Below are 23,411 nucleotides of genomic sequence, written 5' to 3'. Positions count from 1 at the left end.
TCTCAAATTAATGAATTTAGCACTTTTCTATGTATGGGAAGATGCAAGAGTCTGAACTCATTGAAATCATTCCTTTGATGTGCACCTTAACTATCTGGAGCCAATATTCTCTTTTCTCCATCTTGAATCCCCTCAGGATGCACTTCTGCACAGACTGATGGCTTAATAGCCCAACGTCCTTTGTTTACTGATATGGCAGATGATAACCTTTGTCCACAGCTTGCTTAAGTTTTATAGCATTCATCAGTACCTGAAATTAGATCACATAATTTTGTCATATATCAAAACATATGTGTTTATTTGTTTATTGTTTGCATTCCCCCTTCAATCTGATCTTATTTGTCATGCCCAGCACTGTGTCCCCAGCTCTAGAACAGTGTCTGAAACATAATAGAAATTTACTAAATACTGGTTGAATTAATTCATGAGCTCATTGATTTTTTTTTACCCTACAACCTACTTTTGGAGGAGCCATCCATACAGATCTTCACCATTTTTAGTCACTGAAAACACTTGTGCAAGCCAAGAACAGGAAAGACTTCTAACCACTGAATCAGGCAGAGTGGGAATTGAATCCTGGCTTTTCCAACTACATGGCTTTGCTGGAAGCTACTTAATCCCTCATAGCCTTGGTTTTCCTTTATTAAAAGTAGATAATAATAATAATAATAATGACTTCATATGTCTATTATGAGGATTAAATAAAATAACCTACATAATCCATGAAAACGTACACTCCACAAAGGGGGATTTTTGTCTATTCTCCCCAGTCCTAGATTACTGCCTAGCAACTGGGTAGTAAAGGATTTCGTTGAATGCTCTGAATGATCAATTGAATGGATGTGCCAAAGGCCTAGAATGATGCCTGAAAAGTCCAGGAGGCACAATATCAAAGAGTTTCCTTCCCTGACTCCTTAATTTCTGATAGAAAAAAGTCAGAATATCTAAAAAGAAATGTACCTGAAGAGGAAATTTTGCTAAAGAAATAGTTAGGTTAAAAACCTATGAAAATGATAAATAGGTTGTATGAATATGAAAATTCTTGGCAGTAAGAACACAGTAAGTCCCTTCAGGGACTTCCTGGCTTTCTTTTTAGAGATACAGAATACTTTTGGTACCTAAACAGATAGTAAAGACTATAAAATTATTGTGTACTTGGCATGTTCACTATCTGGATTTGCACTACCTGTCTAGTCATGTCCTCCATAACCCTCCAATCCAAGCACCATGTCCAGTCAGACCAGAACACATATCCCTATTCTTCATCTTAAAGAGCATAGGCTCCGGAGCCATTTAGAAGCACTTAAAAATCTGTGCATCGGTGTGCAAAAATAGCGTGGGGTAATTTTTTGCCATGAATCTAATGCTAAAGTTGACTATTGTCCCTTTAACAACAAGGTTTATGATTCCAAATATAGTTTAAGTTTTCAAAGTTTTCTCCCACCTGGATAATTTAACAATTTTAATCCTCATTCCTTTCTCTTCAATATAAATTGTGCTTCTGCAGAGGAAAAAATGAAAGCTGTGCTCTTTAGAGAAAGTACTAAATAAGAATGATTTACAGAAAGTTGAAAAATATTTAACCAAACATACATTTAATGTGACTCAAATAGATATCAAGCTTAGATCTCTCTGATGTATGCAGGCCATCTGGCTCATCAAGGAATCCATAATCCATGTGAAGATGATAAAGTTCAGGCTGCACAGCATGATAGATATAGGCACCTTTTGTTATTAAATAAACATTAATTCTTTTAAGCATTATTGTAAAAGCACTTACTAATATAAAATTACTGCAAAACAGAGTGGTCTTGATATGCATGTACAATTTTATGTGAGTATAATTATAGCAGAATGCATTTTATATTTTTCATATGAAATATATGATAGGGCTTCCCTGGTGGCGCAGTGGTTGAGAGTCCGCCTGCCGATGCAAAAAAAAAAAAAAAAAAAAAATATATATATATATATATATATATATGATAGACATTATTCTAATTGGCATTCATAACTATTGTATCTGATTATCATATAAGATTCCATAGATAGATGAAGCATAAATTATATAACTCCCCTTTTCTGATAGAAAATCAAGGTTGTTTCCATTGTATTCTTATTTTGACTGATGTGAGAAATATATATGTGAATACAACTTTTTTTTTTTTTTTTTTTTGCGGTATGCAGGCCTCTCGCTGCTGTGGCCTCTCCCGCTGTGGAGCATAGGCTCCGGACGTGCAGGCCCAGTGGCCATGGCTCATGGGCCCAGCCGCTCCACGGCATGTGGGATCCTCCTGGACCGGGGCACAAACCCATGTCCCCTGCATCAGCAGGTGGACTCTCAACAACTGCGCCACCAGGGAAGCCCGTTTAAATTTTTTCTGTGAATTATTTTCTTTATAAATGCTCAATATTCATTTTAAAAGATTCACTTATTTATACAAGAATGTTTATAATTCACTATTTTGTTCAATGTGCAGATAGGAACACTTGCTCAAAAAAGATTTCTCTATTCCTCTTTGCTATTCTTTAATGACTATTATCATTTAATGATGTGTCTTGAAACCTGCAATGAATGTGCTCTTAAAAATATTTTTAATATCAAGAATCCTGAAGATTAGATTTTCTCTTTCCACTGGTTTCCCTTTGTCTTAGTCTGCTTAGGCTGCCAGAACAAAATACCATAGACTGAGTGGCTTAAACAAAGGAAATTTATTTTCTCCTAGTTCTGGAGGCCAGAAACCCAAAATCAATGTTCTGGACTCTTGAATTTCTGTTGAGGGCCACTTCCTGGCTTGTGGATGGCTGCCTTCTCACTATGTGCTCACATGACATTTTTTTTGGTTCATGTAAGCCAAGAGAAAGCTCAAGATAATGCTCAAATGACTCTTATAAGGACACTAATCCTATCAGTTCAGGGTCCCACTCTTACAACCTCATTTGACCTTAATTACTTCCTTAGAAGTCCCATCTCCAAATACAGCCACACTGAGAATCAGGGCTTCAACATATGAATTTGGTGGGGGGGACAAAGAATTCAGTCCATACATTCCTCTCAGGCACAGGATTGTTGTATCATGCTAGGCAGAATCATGACCTTGCTATCATCTTCATTTGGAAATTAAGTATAGCTTAAGGAGATGTGTATGGGTGCCAAGTTGACAAGGAGTGGACTTGTGGTGGTTAATGTTATGTGTCAACTTGGCTGAGGCCATAGGGTGCCTAGATATTTGGTTAAACATTCTTGAGTATTTCTGTGAGGATGTTTTTGGATGAGTTTAACATTTAAATTGGTGGACTAAGCATATTGCCTTCCTTAATGTGGGTAGGCCTCATCCAATCACGTGAAGGCCTGAATAGAATAAAAGGCTGACAGTCTCCCAAATAAAAGGGAATTCCTCTGTGTGACCATCTTTGAGATGGGAAACTGTTTTTTTCATGACTTTGGACTTGAAATGAAATATCAGCTCTTCCTGTGTCTCGAACCTGCCCACTTCAGCTCTCTTGAGTCTTTAGCTTGTCAACTGAAGATCTTGGGACATGTCAGTTTCCATAATTGCATAAGCTAATTCTTATAATAAATCTCTTTATATATGTAAATATACTATACACATCCTATTTCTCTGGAGAACCCTAACACATCCTTTCTTCAAGATGCTTTTTAAAACAGATTTAAACTTCCTCAAACTTAACTGAAACCTGTCTTATTTAAGAAGCAGTTGTGTTAGTTACTAAGACTAAAATAAAATGCCACAATTCTGGCATCAATAAAATTCTGGATGCATAAATATTCAGCTCTGAATAGAACCATGGTAGACTTTTCAGAATTTTACAGGATTCTTTCAAGTTCAAGTCTTCTACTTCATTTTTACCCATAGCAGAATCTGCAAATTATTTCAAATAAAGTGTCATAACCAGATGCAACCTCATCAATATTCTAAGATAAACCTCAGGTTTGACTAAGCCCTAGCTTTTGCTTACTTCAGGCATAAATCCTAATAATTCATCCCTTCAACTTAAACTAATGTAAGACCAAATGTTAAAAAAATTATATATACATTGTGAGCGAGAAAGAGAACAAAACAACAATAATGTCTATGTTGATAAATATTAATTAGAAGTATCTTTTTTTTTCATTTCTACATCAAGAAAGGAATGAATATTAAATTTTTTTCTGTATCATAGCCTCAGAACACCAAATTGCTTTTGGTAAAGATAAGAAACAACTTTTCAAAACCGGGAGAAAGGTGGTTTTAAAGTCATCTTCCTTTCTTCTCTACTGCCTGCAAGGAAGTCAAATTAAAATTACTATGTCTAGGTCATATAGTCTCTTTGACTTACAAGTTAAGAATGAAGAAAATTTTAATACATTAAAGAGAAATTCTCTTAAGGGCAAATACATGAGGACAGGTAAAATGGTGTCTGTAGATCTGAGGGTAAAAAATAGAGGTAAAACTGCTTCTTTTAAAAATGCTCTGCTTATTCCCCAAAAGAGACACTTTGATCACCAGTGGTCTCTGATATATGTGCCCGTAGACATCCTGCAGAATGTGTCTGATAATTTCTAGTATCACCCTCTGGACTCAGAGAACCTCCAATTACTCATTCATTTATTGACCAAAACTATTTTTTCAACAAATATTTATTAAACATCTCATTTTCATTTCTTCTTCCCCACATCCAAAACTCTAGAACCTCCCTTCACCAACATTCTCCAACAACACCAGCTAATCTCATGATGATCTTCAAAGACCTCTTTTATAGGGATCTGTCCAGATTTACTCTCACTGAAGTGTTTTAAGATCGGAATGCAAGCTTCAATACCTGTTCTTACACACACACACACACACACACACACAAACACACACATCTTCCAACTAGGCAAATTACCCACTCCAAGCAAGTATGCTGTGAATAACTACAAAAACTTTATCCCCAGGGGAGCATATTAATTCTTAAATATTAATTAGTGTATTATGAGATATTTTGGAAAAGGGATAGTAACAAGTATATTCTGTTCTTAACAAATACCACTGACTCACATGCCATATCCTCCATCACACAAAGATATACACACACATGTTGTTATAATAATAGGGATTAGAACCTTAGGAATTAACATGGAAAAGGTTTCCTACCTAAAATGTTGCCAAAATTATTTCTAATTTTCTATTATTTCTAAAGTAATAAATCTGTGTCTAATCTGCAAAGACAGTGTGGAAAAATACACAGCCTCTCTTGGCAATAAGAAAAATATTTAAATACTCCATTTTATCTAGATATCTAACTAAAAGACAGAACTGAATTATTCCTTCATCACTATTAATATAGTTAATCAACATCATTTTCACCCTCACCATCATCATCATCATCATTATCATCATCTCTTTAAAGGGGAACAGAAAGGAGTACTGTGTAGTCTACACAAACTTCCAGAACTATTTGGGTTAACCACAATGTTGAATAATATTCATTTTTCTCTCTTTACAATTAACAGAATATTTTAGGTATAACTCAAATTAACTGATCATATTTAAGCAATAATAAGGAATAAAAACGGACACTGAATCCTATTTTGGATTTGCTTGCCTATATCTTTGGCTGTATATCAAAAACACTGAACTTGTCATCATAATTCTTTAGTAATGTGACTTTTACTATTGATTTCAGTAAACAGATCCTACAATGCCTAATAGATTTCAGAGATTTTATGAATGATAAGTATGTCTATCTTGTCATGTCTTACAGAGTAATAAACGTTTGAGCCAATTTCCTTTGCCTTTGTACATGCACAATATACTCTGTCTAATATAGGCTATGAAAAGAAGTAAAATTCATGAGAAAGAGCTCAAGCTATAGCACCTGACTACAAGGATGGGACCCTGACTCTGACAGTGACTGTTAACTTTGGAACTATTCATTCATTCAAAAATATTATTCAATCATTCAAAAATATTTATTGAGTGCTAATAATGTACTAGGCACTATTTTAAGTGTTTGTAATAAAACAAAGAACAAAACTAAGCTTCCTGAACATTTGGAGTTTATATTCTAATAGGAAGAGAGAGAATAAAAAATAGTTATAATAAAAAGGTAAGTAACTATACATGCATTTTATAATGTGTTAAGTGTATGTGGGAGAACTATAGGATAGGATGAGATGGATAGAAAGGTGAAGGGGTTATCATTTTTAATAGGGTTGTCTGGGTAGGTCTTACTGATATTCAAAACAATGTAAGGAGGTGAGAAATATATCCATGTCTGAAAAGTTCAAAAAATATAATGGAAGTCATTTTGTCTAGAACAGAGTGAACTAAGGGCCAAGTAGTAGGAAAGGAACTCAAAAATTAAAGTGTGGGGGAAGGGTTAGGTGTGCAGATCATGTAGGACCTTGGAGGACACTGTAAAGAGTTATACTCTGTGTAAAATGATGAGGAGTGGGAGAGTAACTGCATAATTTTGAGCAGAGGAGTGACATAATCTGACTAATATTTAAAAGGGTTACTTTGGTTGTTGGGTTACGAATGGACTGGGGAGGGGGTTGGGAAAGAATGGAAACAGGGAGATCTGTTAGGACGATATATCAGCAATCTGGAGAAACACAATTATAACAGCACTACAGAAAGTGAGACATGGTCTGATCCTGAATGTATTTTGAAGGTAGAATCAGAAAGATTTCCTGAGAGATTGGATATTGGGATTGAGAGGAAGAAAAAAACATGAATAACTCCACCTGTGTTAAACAGCTGTGTGAAAGGATAGTGTTGCTGCCAGTTGAAAAAGGAAAGTTATAGGTGGAGCAGTTTTGAGAGGACAGTGAGTTCAGTTTTGGACATATGGAATTGGAGTTCTCTAAGTGAACATAACAAGTAAGAGATGGATACATATGTCTGGACTTTGGGAGAGAGGTCTAGATTAGAGATATACAATTAGGAATCATTGTCATCAAGAGATCACCAAAGGAATGAGTGCATATAGAAAAATAAAGAGGACAAAGGACCAAGCCATGAGATATTTCAATATCAAGAGGTCAAGAAGAAAAGGAGGATTCAGCAAAAAGAGTCTATAAAGGAATGATTAATGAAGTAGGAAGAAAACCAGGATAGTGCAGTGTCCTGGAGACCAAATAAAGAAAATATAAGAAGCAAAAGACAGTGTGCAATTCCAAATAATGATGAAAATTCAATTAAAATGAGGAAGGAGAGGGAAGACTATCAAGGTCACGGAGGAGTAAGACGTGGAGATCATCCTCCTTCCGACAAATACATCAGAAATACATCTACATGTGGAACAACTCCTACAGAACACCTACTGAACACTGGCAGAAGAACTCAGACTTCCCAAAAGGCAAGAAACTCCTCACATACCTAGGTAAGGCAAAAGAAAAAAAAAAAAAACAGAAAAAGGATAGGGACAGGACCTGCACCTCGGGGAGGAAGCTGTGAATGAAGAAAAGTTTCCACACACTAGGAAGCCGCTTCACTTGCAGAGACGGGAGGTTGCGGGAGGGAAGCTTCAGAGCCACGGAGGAGAGAGGAATAATAGGGGTGGAGAGGGCAAAGCGGAGAGATTCCTGCACAGAGGATTAGTGCTGACCAGAACTCACCAGCCTGAGAGGCTTGGCTGCTCACCTGCCAGGGCAGATGGGGGCTGGGGCTGGGGGCTGAGGCTCCGACTTCAGAGGTCAGATCCCAGGGAGAGGACTGGGGTTGAACACAGCCGGCTAGTGCACCACAGCTAGCTGGGAGGGAGTCTGGGAAAAAGTCTGGAACTGTCTAAGAGGCAAAAGACCATTGTTTTAGGGTACATGAGGAGAGGGGATTCAGAGCACTGCCTAAACGAGCTTCAGAGATGGGCACAAGTTGCAGCTATGAGTGAGGACCCCAGAGACGGGCATGAGATGTTAAGGCTGCTGCTGCAGCCACCAAGAAGCCTGTGTGCAAGCATGGGTCACTATCCACACCTCCCCTCCCGGAAGACTATGCAGTCTGACATTGCCAGGGTCCCGTGATCCAGGGACAACTTCCCCAGGAGAACACACGGCACACCTCAGACTGTTGTAATGTCACACCAGACTCTGTCGCTGCAGGCTTACCCCACATTCTGTACCCCTCCCTCCGCCTGGCCTGAGTGAGCCACAGCCCTGTAATCAGCTGCTACTTTAAGCCTATCTTGTCTGAGTGAAGAACAGGCGCTCTCAGGTGACCTACATGAAGAGGCGGGGCCAAATCCAAAGTTGAACCCCAGGAGCTGTGTGAACAAAGAAGAGAAAGGGAGATTCCTCCCAGCAGCCTCAGAAGCAGTGGATTAAATCTCCACAATCAACTTGATGTACCCAGCATCTCTGGAATACATGAATAGACAACGAATCATCCCATAATTAAGGTGTTGGACTTTGGGAGCCACAGTAGATTTGGTGTTTCCTTTCTGCATCTAATTTGTTTCTGGTCTTAGGTTTATCTTAGTCTAGTATTTAGAGTTTATTATCATTGGTAGATTTGTTTCTTGATTTGGTTGTTATCTTCCTTTTTGTTTTTTATATACAGATATATATTTTTTTCCTTTTTCTCTTTTTGTGAGTGTGTGTGTGTATGTTTCTTTGTGGGAGTTTGTTGGTATAGCTTTGCTTTTACCATTTGTCCTAGGGTTCAGTCTGTCCATTTTTTTTTTTTTTTGGTATACTTTTTAGCACTTGTTATCATTGGTGGATTTGTTTTTTGGTTTGGTTGCTCTCTTCTTTTGTTCTTTTTTTTCATTACTTTTTAATTTTTTTGGTTTTAATAATTATTTTTTATTTTTATTTTAATAACTTTAACTTAATAATTTTAATAATTATTTTAATAATCTTTCTTTCTTTCTTTCTTTCTTTTTTTCTCCCTTTTCTTTGGAACCATGTGGCTGACAGGGTCTTGGTGCTAAGAACTGATGCCAGACCTGTGCCTCTGATGTGGGAGAGCGGAGTTCAGGACATTGATCCACCACAGATGTCCCAGCTGCATGTAATATCAAATGGCAAGACCTCTCTCAGAGATCTCTATGTCGATGCCAAGACCCAGCTCCACTCAATGACCAGCAAGCTACAGTACTGTACACCTTATGCCAAACAACTCGCAAGACAGGAACACCACACCCATTAGCAGAGAGGCTCCCTAAAATCATAGTAAGGTCACAGACACCCCAAAACACAACACTGGACGTGGCCCTGCCCACCAGAAGGGCAAGGTCAAGACTGATCCCCCAGAACACAGACACCAGTCCCCTCGACCAGGAAGCCTACACAACCCACTGAACAAACCTTAGCCACTGGCAGCAGACAGCAAAAACAATGGGAACTTTCAACCTGCAGCCTGCAAAAAGGAGGTGCCAAACACAGTAAATTAAACAAAATGAGCAGACAGAGAAACACACAGTAGATGATGGGGCAAGGCAAAAACCCACCAGACCTAAAAAATGAAGAGGAAATAGGCAGTCTACCTGAAAAAGTATTCAGAGTAATGATACTAAAGATGATCCAAAATATTGGAAAGACAATGGAGAAAATACAAGAAACGTTTAACAAGGACCTAGAAGAACTAAAGAGCAAACAATGATGAACAACACAATAAATGAAATTAAAAATTCTCTAGAAGGAATCAATAGGAGGATAACTGAGGCAGAAGAATGGATAAGTGACCTGGAAGCTAAAAGAGTGGAAATATCTACCACAGAGCAGAATAAATAAAAAAGAATGAAAAGAACTGTGGACAGTCTCAGTGACCTCTGGGACAACATTAAATGCACCACCATTTGAATTATAAGGGCCATAGAAGAAGAGAAAAAGAAAGGGACTGAGAAAATATTTGAAAAGATTATAGTTGAAAACTTCCCTAACTTGGGAAAGGAAATAGTCAATCAAGTCCAGAAAAAGCAGAGAGTCCCATACAGGATAAATCCAAGGAGAAACATGCCAGGACACATATTAATCAAACTATCAAATATTAAATACAAGAAAAAAATATTAAAAGCAACAACGGAAAAGCAACAAATAACGTACAAGGCTATACCCATAAGGTTAACAGCTGATCTTTCAGCAGAAACTCTTCAAGCCAGAAGGAAGTGGCAGGACATATTTAAAGTGATGAAAGGGAAGAATCTACAACTGAGATTACTCTACCCAACAAGGATCTCATTCAGATTCAATGGAGAAATTAAAATCTTTACAGACAAGCAAAATCTAAGAAAATTAAGCACCACCAAACCAGCTTTACAACAAATGCTAAAGGAACTTCTCTAGTCAGGAAACACAAGAGAAGGAAAAGACCTACAATAACAAACCCAAACCAATTAAGAAAATGGTAATAAGAACATACATATCGATAACTACCTTAAATGTAAATGGATTAATTGCTCCAACTAAAAGACATAGACTGGCTGAATGGATACAAAAACAAAACCCTATATATGCTGTCTACAAGAGACTCACTTCAGACCTAGGGACACATACAGACTGAAAGTGAAGGGATGGAAAAAGATATCCCATGAAAATGGAAATCAAAAGAAAGCTAGAGTAGCAATTCTCACATCAGACAAATATACTTTAAAATAAAGACTCTTACAAGAGACAAAGAAAGACACTCAAGGGATCAATCCAAGGAGAAGATATAACAAGTGTAAATATTTATGCACTCAACATAGGAGCCCTTCAATACATAAGGGAAATGCTAACAACCATAAAGTGGAAATCGACAGTAACACAATCATAGTAAGGGAATTTAACATCCCACTTTCACCAATGAACAGATCATCCAAAATGAAAATGAAGAAGGAAACACAAGCTTTACATGATACATTAAACAAGATAGACTTAATTGATATTTATAGGGCATTCCATCCAAAAACAACAAAATACACTTTCTTCTCAAGTGCTCATGGAACATTCTCCAGGATAAATCATATCTTTGGTCACAAATCAAGCCTTGGTAAGTTTAAGAAAAGTGAATTCATATCAATTACAGAAAAAAAACTGTAAAACATACAAACACATGGAGGCTAAACAATACACTACTAAATAACCAAGAGATCACTGAAGAAAACAAAGAGTAAATGAAAACATACATAGAAACAAAAGAAAATGAAAACACGATGACCCAAAACCTATGGGATGCAGCAAAAGCAGTTCGAGGAGAGAAGTTTATAGCAACACAGTCCTACCTCAAGAAACAAGAAATATATCAAATAACCTAATCTTACACATAAAGCAATTAGAGAAAGAACAACAAAAAAACTCAAAGTTAGCTGAAGGAAAGAAATTATAAAGATCAGATCAGAAATAAATTTAAAAGAAATGAAGGAAACAATAACAAAGATCAATAAAACTAAAAAATGGTTCTTTGAGAAGATAAACAAAATTGATAAGGCATTAGCCAGATTCAACAAGAAAAAAGAGAGAAGACCCAAATCAATAGAATTATAAATGAAAAAAGAGTAGTAAAAACTAAAATTGCAGAAATAAAAAAGATCATGAGAGATTACTACAAGCAACTATTTGCTAATAAAATGGACAACCTGGAAGAAATGGACAAATTCTTAGAAATGCACAACCTTCTGAGACTGAACCAGGAAGAAATAGAAAATATAAACACACCAATCAAAAGCAGTGAAATTGAAACTGTGATTAAAAATCTTACAACAAACAAAGGTCCAGGACCAGATGGCTTCACAGGTGAATTCTATCAAACATTTAGGGAAGAACTAACACCCATCACTCTCAAGCTCTTCCAAAATATAGCACAAGGAGGAACACTCCCAAACTCACTCTATGAGGCCACCATCACCCTGATACCAAAACCAGACAAAGATGTCACAAAGAAAGAAAACTACAGGCCAATATCACTGATGAACATAGATGCAAAAATCCTCAACAAATACTAGGAAACAGAATCCATCAGCACATTAAAAGGATCATACACCATGATCAAGTGGGGTTTATCTCAGGAATGCAAGGATAAGTCTTCAATATATGCAAATCAATCAATGTGTTAAACCATATGAACAAATTGAAGGAGAAAAACCATATGATCATCTCAATAGATGCAGAAAAGCCTTTCGACAAAATTCAACACCGATTTATGTTAAAAGCCCTCTGGAAGGTAAGCATAGAGGAAACGTACCTCAACATAATAAAGGGCATATATGACAAACTCACAGCCAACATCACTCTCAATGGTGAAACACTGAAACCATTTCCTCTAAGATCAGGAACAAGAGAATGTTGTCCACTCTCACCACTATTATTCAACATAGTTTTGGAACTTTTAGCCACAGCATTCAGAGAAGAAAAAGAAATAAAATTATGCAAATTGGAAAAGGAGAAATAAAGCTCTCACTGTTTTCAGATGATGTGATACTATACATAGAGAATCCTAAAGATGCTACCAGAAAACTGCTAGGGCTAGTCAATGAATATGGTGAAGTAGCAGGATACAAAATAAATGCACAGAAATCTCTTGCATTCCTATACACTAATGATGAAAACTCTGAAAGAGACATTAAGGAAACACTCACATTTATCACTGCAACAAAAAGAATATAATACCCAGGGATAAACTTACTTAAGGAGACAAAAGACCTGTATGCAGAAAACTATAAGACACTGAGGAAAGAAATTAAAGATGATACAAATAGATGGAGAGATATACCATGTTCTTAGATTGGAGGAATCAACATTGTGAAAATGCCTAAACTATCCAAAGCAATCTACAGATTCAATTCAATCCCTATTGAAAAACCAATGGCATTTCCCACAGAACTATAACAAAAAATTTCACAATTTGTATGGAAACACAAAAGACCCTGAATAGCCAAAGCAATATTGAGAAACAAAAATGGAGCTGGAGGAATCAGTCTCCTGGACTTCAGACTAAACTACAAACCTACAGCAATCAAGACAGTATAGTACTGGCACAAAAAAAGAAATATAGATCAATGGAATGGGATAGAGCCCAGAGGTATACAAATCAGGAATACTCTGAGGGAGAATGGAAGGTGATTTCCTCACCAATTTCTGCTATACTTAAAAGTAATGTGTAGATAATTTAAAACTCCTGCGTGGAAGGGCTTATACACCTTCTTTTGGAGACAGATAAGATTGCACATTTCATTTCATTTTGTGCAGGCATCCCAGTGGGGTTAGAGTTCCAATTACTAGTTAGTGAAATGATTCTGTAGGGCCCAATGGAACCTGATTTTAAAGAAAGGAAATTGCTTCTCTTCTATTAACAGTTTTTAATAATCTAGCAATTGGGAAGACCTGAATTTCTCAAGTGCCTGACTGTTATACATTGCAGAAATGCTAGTCTTTTGTTCTTTTGATGTGGTGGTGATTCTACACAAAATGAGAGTCAATGAGAGAACTTGGAGCATGCTTATCAAAATAGAACAGAAAGTCATGTTTACCAGTAAAATAACAGAGGAGAAAAATTCCACTTGGTTTTGTTCCATATTCAAGAAGAAACTGGGATTGGCATTCTCCCAACTCTCCCTGGATAACATTTTTATTTAACTTGTAAGAAATGGTATGAAAAAGTAACATATCACACACAGAGAAATAGAAATAGAAAAGGCAAGTAAAATACCACTTAACAAAACAACATACTACATTGGCTTATGTTAACTTTACCTGGTTTCATGTTGGCAGGAGCCATCAGCTACACTTCTGCCACCTGTTATTGCTGTTTGAATTCAAACCCTGGCCAGTGGTAACATTATACAACCAACAATAGCCAGACAGGCTGGTCATTTATATTTTTTTGAATACACAGAGAATTGCACAATCACTTGGGCTTGGAGAGGTGCTACTCATTCTTGAAGGGCTCCTTTTTGCTGATCTAGGCTCCATAGGGTTACACAGGAGGCAAGACATTGAACATTTTGGCTTCAGCCAGAACAGCTCTCATTTTTTGTCTGTTTTATATATTAAGATCCTATAAAATATTTGGATTGAAAGAAAAGTTTCTGCTCTTAAAAAAGTATGTATTCCACTGATTTAGGAATGAACATATATTTTAAAATAGCATGTAAGGGCTTCCCTGGTGGCGCAGTGGTTGAGAGTCCGCCTGCCGATGCAGGGGACACGGGTTCGTGCCCTGGTCCTGGAAGGTCCCACATGCAGTGGAGCAGCTAGGCCTGTGAGCCATGGCCGCTGAGCCTGCACGTCCGGAGCCTGTGCTCCACAACGGGAGAGGCCACAACAGTGAGAGGCCCGCGTAACGCAAAAAAAAAAAGAAAAAAAAAGAAAAAAAAAGAAAAGCATGTAAGTTAATTTGTTTTCTGAAAATCACACACTTATATTCTGAAATGAAGCTCATTATTTCAAGATAACTTCTTTATTTTATTCTTCTGAGAAGCAGAATACTTTTGAAACCTTATGATGATTGCTAATTGTTTTCCCTGAAAATCCAGGTCTTTCTTTATATGTTAAATTTGCTTAAAGGAGGGTATGTCTGTAAAGATGCAAAAGAGCAATCATATCCAACTTTCTTCCCTTCCCCCATCTCCACCTTTTTCTACAGTTTTATGCCTTTGCTTTGCTTCATGTTTTTCTGCTTTTTTGAAATGCTGACCTGCCTCCTCTGTCTTTTCACACTACCCTTTCTGCAAGGTCCAGCTAGAAATCCACTTCTTAATTAATATCTGCCACATATTGACAATTTGTTTTCTTCTTTTCTGTTATAGTATGTGTGCTTAAGCTCTTATTTGTGTCTTCTACTATACTGTGTTGTTATTTATTACTCAACATCTGCACCCACACAGAAAAGAGAGTGGAATTAGTCTCAAAGAGAAAGTAATTAGTCATCAGTGAGTACCTACTTAGCTCTCAGCAGCGTGTTTGATGCTTGCCTATGTGTTTTCTCATGGTGCAGTGGTTACGTTCATGTACTCTGGAGTTAGAGGTTCTGAGTTTAAAGCTAGCTCCTTGAAAACTATAATTCAAAAAGATACATGAACCCCAATGTTCATAGCAGCACTATTTACCATAACCAAGACATGGAAGCAACCTAAATGTCTATCAACAGATGAACTGATAAAGAAAATGTTATATATATATATATATATATATTTCATTTATGGAATATATACACACACACACAATGGAATACTACTCAGCCATAAAAGGAATGAAATAATGCAAGCTGCAGCAACATGGATGGATCTAGAGATCATCATACTAAGTGAAGTAAGTCATAAAGAGAAAGACATATATATCACTTATATGACAAAAATGAACTTATTTACAAAACAGAAACAGAGTCACAGATTCTGAAAACAAATATGTGGTTACCAAAGGGGAAACATGGGGGGAGGGATAAATTAGGAGCTTGGGATTAACATACATACACTACTCTATATAAAATATATAACCAACAAGGACCTACTGTATAGCCCAGGGAACTCTACTCAATATTCTGTAATAACCTATATGGCTAAAGAATCCGAAAAAGAATGAATATATATATATATATATATATATACATATACATATATACATATATATATATATATACATATACATATATACATAACTAAATCATTTTGCTGTATACCAGAAACTAACACAACATTGTAAATCAGCAATACTTTGGTAAAATTTTTTAAAAATTTATAAGGCAGTTTAGTGGACATATATTGTTTTGTCTACTCATAACAGCACCCTCCTTTGAGGAACTGTCCCATCTCCTCTCCAACCATGTGATTTTGGTTGGGGTTGCCAGACACTGTACTTTATTCTCCTGGGCACAGGGATGGGCACTTGACCACAGCCAGACCAGACTCTTAGCTAATATGAGCAGGTGACAAGAAGAGGACTCCCACTGGAATTTGCTGTTATAGAAGGGTTTAATGTGCCTTGTAAATGGTAGGAGGGCTACATATACTTTCTGATTAGAATTAAGTATAGTTGAAGACAAATCTTTCTTCAGAAAAGCAGCACCTATCTCGTTTTCCTCTTCTTTCTCATTACTGTTTTCTTGCTAGTACTTATGAGAACTGCTCACACCCTGCAGCTTTGTGACATCTCCCTGTTTAACAGTCAGCAGGGTTCTCTGATAAACCACTACCACCAGACCCCAGTATCCTCTTTCCAATTATTTCTGGGAGTCCCAGCAGGTGTTCCTCAGTGTTCAGTTAAAAGTCTAGTCAGCCAGCAAATGGCCTCTCTCACTTTTCCCCCTCCCTCATGGGTCACTCTATAGCTCAGTCACCAAACAGAGAAGTCACTGTTCCTAATGGCCCTTCCAAGTGGCATGTAAAAGAATGGGTGCCCCAGCTTAGAAGAATGACTCTATCAATTCTCCCTGAGGAATTGGAATTAGTTGACCATGATCACACACCTCTTGGGCTGAGAAGAGCCCAGCCCTATTCTTGCCTCATAGCTAGAGTCCAGCTCTTCTGTGTCATAGCCAAATGATACTTGTTTATGCCCAATTAGAAATGTAAAAGATTCTTTAGTCGAGTGAAGTGCTTATTCCTTACTAAGCAGTGATGCAGAAAGTGAATTAAAACAAATTGCTTCCATTTGTTTGTTTGTTTTCTTTCATTTGTTTCTCCAAAAGTGGGGTAGAAATAAAGAGAAAGTTCAAATTTTCTGAATTGTACTATTTAGGAAAACTGACTATTATCATCTTGGCTCCGTTAGTGGATATGCAAACATTGCATGGTATTCTGTGGTAAAGTGAAAGATAATGCTTTTTTTTACACAATTCTTAGTGAAAATAACTTTCACTTTTTCCTCTTAATCTCAGTTTTCCTGGGTCTCAACATTAATATCCATATGTGAGGCTGGGCCAGGTCATAAGCAACAGAATGAGCCCAAGATCACCCACGGTCAAAAAAAGGAAACTCTGTTGCTGTGTGTCAGACTCGTCTTTTTTGAGCCTGTCTTAACTAGGTATGTCTGCCTCTTGCAGTGGACATAATTAGATCTTCTGAAAACCCTACAAAATAGAGTAGGGTTTAGAGTAAAGCACCTAAACTCATCAGGCTTTCTACCGAGGTGGTCGAGTCCAAAGTGCTCAAATACACTATTCATAACTCTTCTTTATCAGTTCTATTCAAAATAACTTTCTGTGATTTTGGAAATGGTTAACATCTGCACTGTTCAATATGGTAACCACTAGCCACATGGGGTAACTGTACATGTGTAATGTGATTAGTGGTACTGAAGAATTGAATTTTCAATTTTATTTGATTTTAATTAATTTTAATTTAAATAACCACATACAGTGAATGACTACCAGTGGACAGGAGACTTCCATAGGAAAAGAAATTCCTTTAAAGTGAACAAAGATTCCAAAATAAGTAACTAGAAATGGGTGAAAAATTTTAAATTAATGCTGTTCAGCTTTTCCTTCAAAATGTCCCTCATAAGTAAACAGTAATAAAATGAATTTGTTACTCTGGGACATCCAGATATATGAGGAAAATGCTTTCCATAACCCAAGCATACGATCTAGTCCCTTTTAGGTACATATATTCCATCTCGGGAAACATGGGATTAAATGATGGTCCAAAGGTCTTAGCAAGATGGAACACAAGGAAATAGTTTTTCTGACCCCAACCAGCACTCCTGTCTCCTTAGCCCAGTCCAAGCTCATTACTTCCCTTTGCATATGAAAGTGAGTAGGGGTAACTTGAGTGCCAAATCCCATTTAAAATTGGGAAAATACTCAAGATGTCTGCCATGGTGAGTTTTGTGTCCCTGTTATTAACAAAAGAGGCTAAAAGATAAACACACAGGTAAAGACAAAGGAGGGCCATTTCCAGACAGCAGTGTGAATTAGCTTTTGTTTTCTGTGGGACACAGGAATCCTCTCCAAACACTTTCTTTTCTGTTTTTTTTCAGTGACACTTTTCATCAAGGCACCCTGGGCTGCCATGCTACTGGGTATATCTGGTTAACGTGAATGAACTTACCTTATAATCTTTATTCACAATAAGGTGTAATTGCAAATTAGCTCTTCCCTAGAGTATATACATATATTTTGAATTTTATTTTATGTATTTTTTATACAGCAGGTTCTTATGAGTTACCAATTTTATACATATTAGTGTATATATGTCAATCCCAACCTCCAAATTCATCACAGCATACACACCCCGACACCGCCCCACCACTTTCCCCCTTGGTGTCCATGAGTTTGTTCTCTACATCTGTGTCTTTATTTCTGCCCTGAAAACCCATTCATCTGTACCATTTTTCTAGGTCCCACATATATGTATTAATATATGATATTTGTTTTTCTCTTTCTGACTTACTTCACTCTGTATGACAGTCTCTAGATTCATCCATGTCTCTTCAAATGACCAAATTCTGTTCCTTTTTATGGCTGAGTAATATTCCATTGTATATATGTACCACGTCTTCTTTATCCATTTGTCTGTCGATGGACATTTAGGTTGCTTCCATGATCTGGCTATTGTACATAGTGCTGCAATGAACATTGGGGAGCATGTGTCTTTTTGAATTATGGTTTTCTCTGGGTAATGCCCAGTAGTGGTATTGCTGGGTCATATGGTAATTCTATTTTAAGTTTTTTAAATCTATGACAAAGGAGGCAAGGATATACAATGGAGAAAAGGCAGCCTCTTAAATAAGTGGTGCTGGGAAAACTGGACAGCCACATGTAAAAGAATGAAATTAGAACACTCCCTAACACCATCCACAAAAATAAACTCAGAATGGATTAGAGACCTAAATTAAGACCAGACACTATAAAACTCTTAGAGGAAAACATAGGAAGAACACTCTTTGACATAAATCACAGCAAGATCTTTTTTTTTTTTTTTTTTTTCCTTTTTGCGGTATGTGGGCCTCTCACTGTTGTGGCCTCTCCCGTTGCGGAGCACAGGCTCCGGATGCGCAGGCCCAGCGGCCATGGCTCACGGGCCCAGCCGCTCCGTGGCATATGGGATCCTCCCAGACCGGGGCACGAACCCGTATCCCCTGCATCGGCAGGCGGACTCTCAACCACTGCGCCACCAGGGAGGCCCTGCAAGATCTTTTTTGATCCACCTCCTAGAGTAATGGAAATAAAAACAAAAATAAATGAATGGGATCTAATGAAACTTAAAACTTTTGCAAAGCAAAGGAAACTATAAACAAGACGAAAAGACAACCTTCAGAATGGGAGAAAATATTTGCAAATGAATCAATGGGCAAAGGATTAATCTCCAAAATATATAAACAGCTCATGCAGCTCAATATTAAAAAAACCAAACAACCTAATCCAAAAATGGGCAGAAGACCTAAATAGACATTTCTTCACAGAAGACATACAGATGGCCAAGGAGCATATTAAAAACTGCTCAACATAACTAATTATTAGAGAAATGCAAATCAAAACTACAGTGAGGTATCATCTCACACCAGTTAGAATGGGCATCATCAGAAAATCTACAAACAGCAAGTGCTGGAGAGGGTGTGGAGAAAAGGGTATCCTCTTGCACTGTTGGTGGGAATGTAAATTGATACAGCCACTATGGAGGACAGTAGGGAGGTTCCTTAAAAAACTTAAAAGAGTATATATATTTTAAAAGAGTTTCCTGCTGAGGCTGCTGAGTGTAACTATACAACCAAACAGGAAATTCAGAACGCTCTGGGAGTAAAAACCAGAGGATCCAACCTTGTCTGAAGGGCTTGAGACAGCTTTCTTGTGATTGTCACAGTGAAGCTAAAGCCTGAAGATTAGGTAGGGTTTGAAAAGGCAAAGATGGGAAAGAAAAACATTCCAGGGCAAAGGAATAATAGTAGCATGTAGGAAGAACAAAAGTTAACAGAGAGAGTGTGTGAGCTGTTAAAATTCTGTAAAGTAAGATTGTTAAGAGAAAGGAAGTTTGGTGCAAGAGAAGGCCATATATGTAGGTAAAGAAATAATTGATTTGCAGAATGTTCTGGTGTACAACTGCTCAGGCTATTCAGGCTGGTTCTGTACTCAATTCAATATGTTTGGGAGATTATATGTATCTTTGCTCTGGAAAACGTCCCCATTTATTCATTGGAACCATAATCCCCTTGGCATATAAGAGGTCTCTTCTCCACCTCTTTCATGTAAGTAGTAATTCATCTCCAGAATGCCTCTTCTGTATGTATCTGTACTTGTTCCCTTCTATACTTTAAAAATCTGGAACAACCTCAAAATGAGTTGCCTTTTGAAACCACTAAAGAATTCCATTCAGAGGTAGACAATGCAGAGTTAAGATGTCTGTCCTGGATCAGATTGTTCCAGCAGAATTAAATAGAAGACATTACTCACATTTTGCAAGCATTCCAATAAGCCAAAAAAAAAAAAAAAGATTCTGCATCCTACAGCCTGAAAACTAATGCAATAAGCCCCTGACTATAATATTTCCCCTGACACCTATGAATGGGTTCTAATTGTAGGAAAGAGATTCTGTTCTCCCTGGACTTATATACATAAAACACTCTAGAAAAACTCTCTCTAGGCCTCTACAGATTAGAGATTGCTAGAAGTCTGCCCTCGATTATTAGGGAGGAAGCTTCCTCTTTTCTCCTGTGGAAGTCAGCATTTCCCAGAAACATGGAGTGACTTGGCAGAGGTCGTAAAAATAACCCAGACAAACAACTCCGTTTTCTACTTTGTGGACACTGTTTAAACCAGAAGGCCAATCACTGTGGTGGCTGCTTGGTCACAAAGGGATTATGAGTAATTTTTATTTTTTTCAATACTTTTAAGAACTTTTTTAAACAAGCAATTATTATTATTATAGACCTCCCCCTCCAAAAAAAAAAAAAGCCACATTTAAAAACAATGACTCTGTAAGACTAGAAAGACCTCTGCTGGCTAATTTTATACCTGGGGATGGAGCTTATCTTATCTTCACCCTCCTCTGATAATAATAATTAGCTTCATTAAGATTCTGAGAAATAGCTAGTATTTCTAAATCACTTTGCAGATGATGAAATTCAGAGAGGATAAATAACTTTCCCAAGGTCACATGTTAGTAGCAGAGTAAGGAGTTAAACTCATGTACTTCTGATTTCAAAGTCTATACTTTTACTATTAAGCTACACCACCAGCACTTGCTGTGTTCAAAAAGCAGAACTGAGTCAGCAAGGCTGAAGGCTAACACTAAATTCCATATATAATTTTTGCAATGCTTTCAGCTGTAAATAACTCAACTAGCTCAAGCAATAGAGAATTTTATTGACTCATATGACTGGAAGACCAAAAACAGAATGGGTTTAGGCACTTTATTTTGAGCTCTGACTTGATTTCTGGTCCTTCTCCTACTTTGGCCCTTCTCCATATGTCACATTTTTTCTTATCTGGCTTCCTTCAAGATCATAAGTCAGGGAAATCTTTAAAAGCTATCACAGAGGCCTCTGGTTTTCATATGGTGCCTTAAATTGGTAATTCATTGACCTGAGGTTATTGATTTCTCTCCTAGATGTATAATGATGATGAGCAACAATTAACCAAATCTACAGATGGTTCTATAAAATAGAAACATGTATATAAAAATGTAGTGTATGATAAAGGTGGAACTTCAAATAATGGTGAGAATTCTGAATTATGCAGTTAGTAGTGTTGGGACATCTATGAAACAATACAGTATGAGTCCTACCTCATACCATATCAAAGTAAATTCCAGATGTAATTAAATGTAAGAAAAAAAAGCAAGCTTCCATAGAACTAAGAAAAAAGTATAGATTAATATTTAAATAATTTTAAAGAAGGCCTCCTAAGTATTCCATAAAAGGAAAAAACAATATAAGAAATATCTTAAAATTTTATTGGTCAATTATATATCACTAAAGCTGAAGAAAAGACTGAGAGTTTTAACTAATTTTTAAATTTTTCAATAGTTACTTAAAAAACACTCCCATATATAAAGTTAAAAACCAAAGGGCAATTTGTAACAGATATGACATGCAAGTATAATATGTGTGTGTGAATGTGTGTGTACATTTGTGTTTGTTTGTGTAATACATAAATCCTTATCAGAACATAAATATATTTAGAAATCAATTAGAAAAAAATACATCAGTATAAATATGGTAAGTGGGTAAATCACAAAAGGAAAACTTTAAGTGGCCAAAAAAATATGAAAATCTATAAAACCTCATGGTTTTAAATAAATTCAAATGAAAAATGTTACTATTTACTTATAAAATGGGAAAAATGTTTTGAAGTAATTATTTCCATTCCTTACATGGAAATTTAAAACAACCTAAATGCTTAATAATAGAATGTTTCCAAGATATAGTTGTACATTCCTAAAAATGGAATACTCTTTCATTCATTAAAATTTTTTATGATTCAAATAATAGGGAATGTGTTCATGCTGTATCATGTGAAAGAAGAGTTTTCAAAAACATACTGATAGTATCACTCTATGTTTAAAAAGAATCATGTGTTTGTGCACAGAGAAAAGGCCTAAAGGTCATGTTAATGTTTTCAGTGGGAGGTGGATTAATTTGATGACTTAAATTTTTTGCTTTCTGTTTATCTATATTGAATAAATATCCTATAATGAGCATGCATTACTTTGAAATATGATTTACAGTTACCATTTATTCACTTTTAAAGGTACAATTTTCCAAATTCCCCTTAATTAAATATTCACTAGGTTATTCAACCCCACTTGTGATAAAGTTTGGAGGAGGAACAGGGAAAACTTCATATTAGATGTGAACTCATAACAGCTCATTGGTGAGTCTGGGTATGGAGTTCTGAAGTCCTGAGAGGTAGGCCTTGACTTCCTTCACCTCCCTGCCCTAACACTCCATTCTCACTGCACCGCAGGCCAGGCCTCACCTTGGTTGGACAGTGACCTCTATACTTGCTGGAGCTAACATCAACATGACTCCCACTCACAGTCTCTTTATCAGAACATTAACCATATATTAAAACATCATACTGTATCTTTTGGTGCAAACTGCGTCCCTGGTGATGACAGGTTTATTCTATTTGAAGGCAAAGGTTCTGTAAACTTCGGTTAGGACTAAACATAATTCTACCCAAAGGCTTTATAATAGTTAGGCAGGAATATAAATCATTCAAACTCAATATTATAGAAGTTTTACTACAGATTTCTTTCTTCTATGAATGACAAAGCTTATAAAATAAATGACAGTAATCTGCAAAGCTTTATTCCTCTTTGACTAATAGATTGGTCAGGTTATCCCCCATGTGGCTTCAGGCATATATGCCATGCATTCTGCCTTTCAAGTGTTAATGATGCCTTATATTTTCCTTTAGAATTATGATGTGACCAGTCAAGACATTTTTCAGCAAGGCATCACATAGGGCCAGTTAAGGGAGACTGCTTTCTGTAAAGGCAAAGAGAAGTCCCTTGTCATTCCAGAGGCACAGGGTTCCATAGAGGAAAGCAAGCTACAGAGAATACAGGACACC

General features: G+C 36.7%; 1 protein-coding gene across 1 annotated transcript in view; it reads right to left on the bottom strand.

Moving 5' to 3' along the window:
- Nucleotides 1-209: 209 nt before the first annotated feature.
- The window catches only part of CWF19L2 (CWF19 like cell cycle control factor 2), a 208,105-nt gene continuing 184,903 nt past the window's right edge, over nt 210-23,411 (bottom strand). The window contains exon 19 of the mRNA XM_060104503.1: nt 210-250. Coding sequence (XP_059960486.1) covers nt 225-250 — 26 coding nt within the window. The 3' untranslated portion in view covers nt 210-224. The remainder of the gene's footprint in view (nt 251-23,411) is intronic.

Source organism: Mesoplodon densirostris, chromosome 7 (assembly GCF_025265405.1).
Source record: "Mesoplodon densirostris isolate mMesDen1 chromosome 7, mMesDen1 primary haplotype, whole genome shotgun sequence".
Lineage (NCBI taxonomy): Eukaryota > Metazoa > Chordata > Mammalia > Artiodactyla > Ziphiidae > Mesoplodon > Mesoplodon densirostris.
This window is presented reverse-complemented; position numbering and strand designations above follow the sequence as displayed.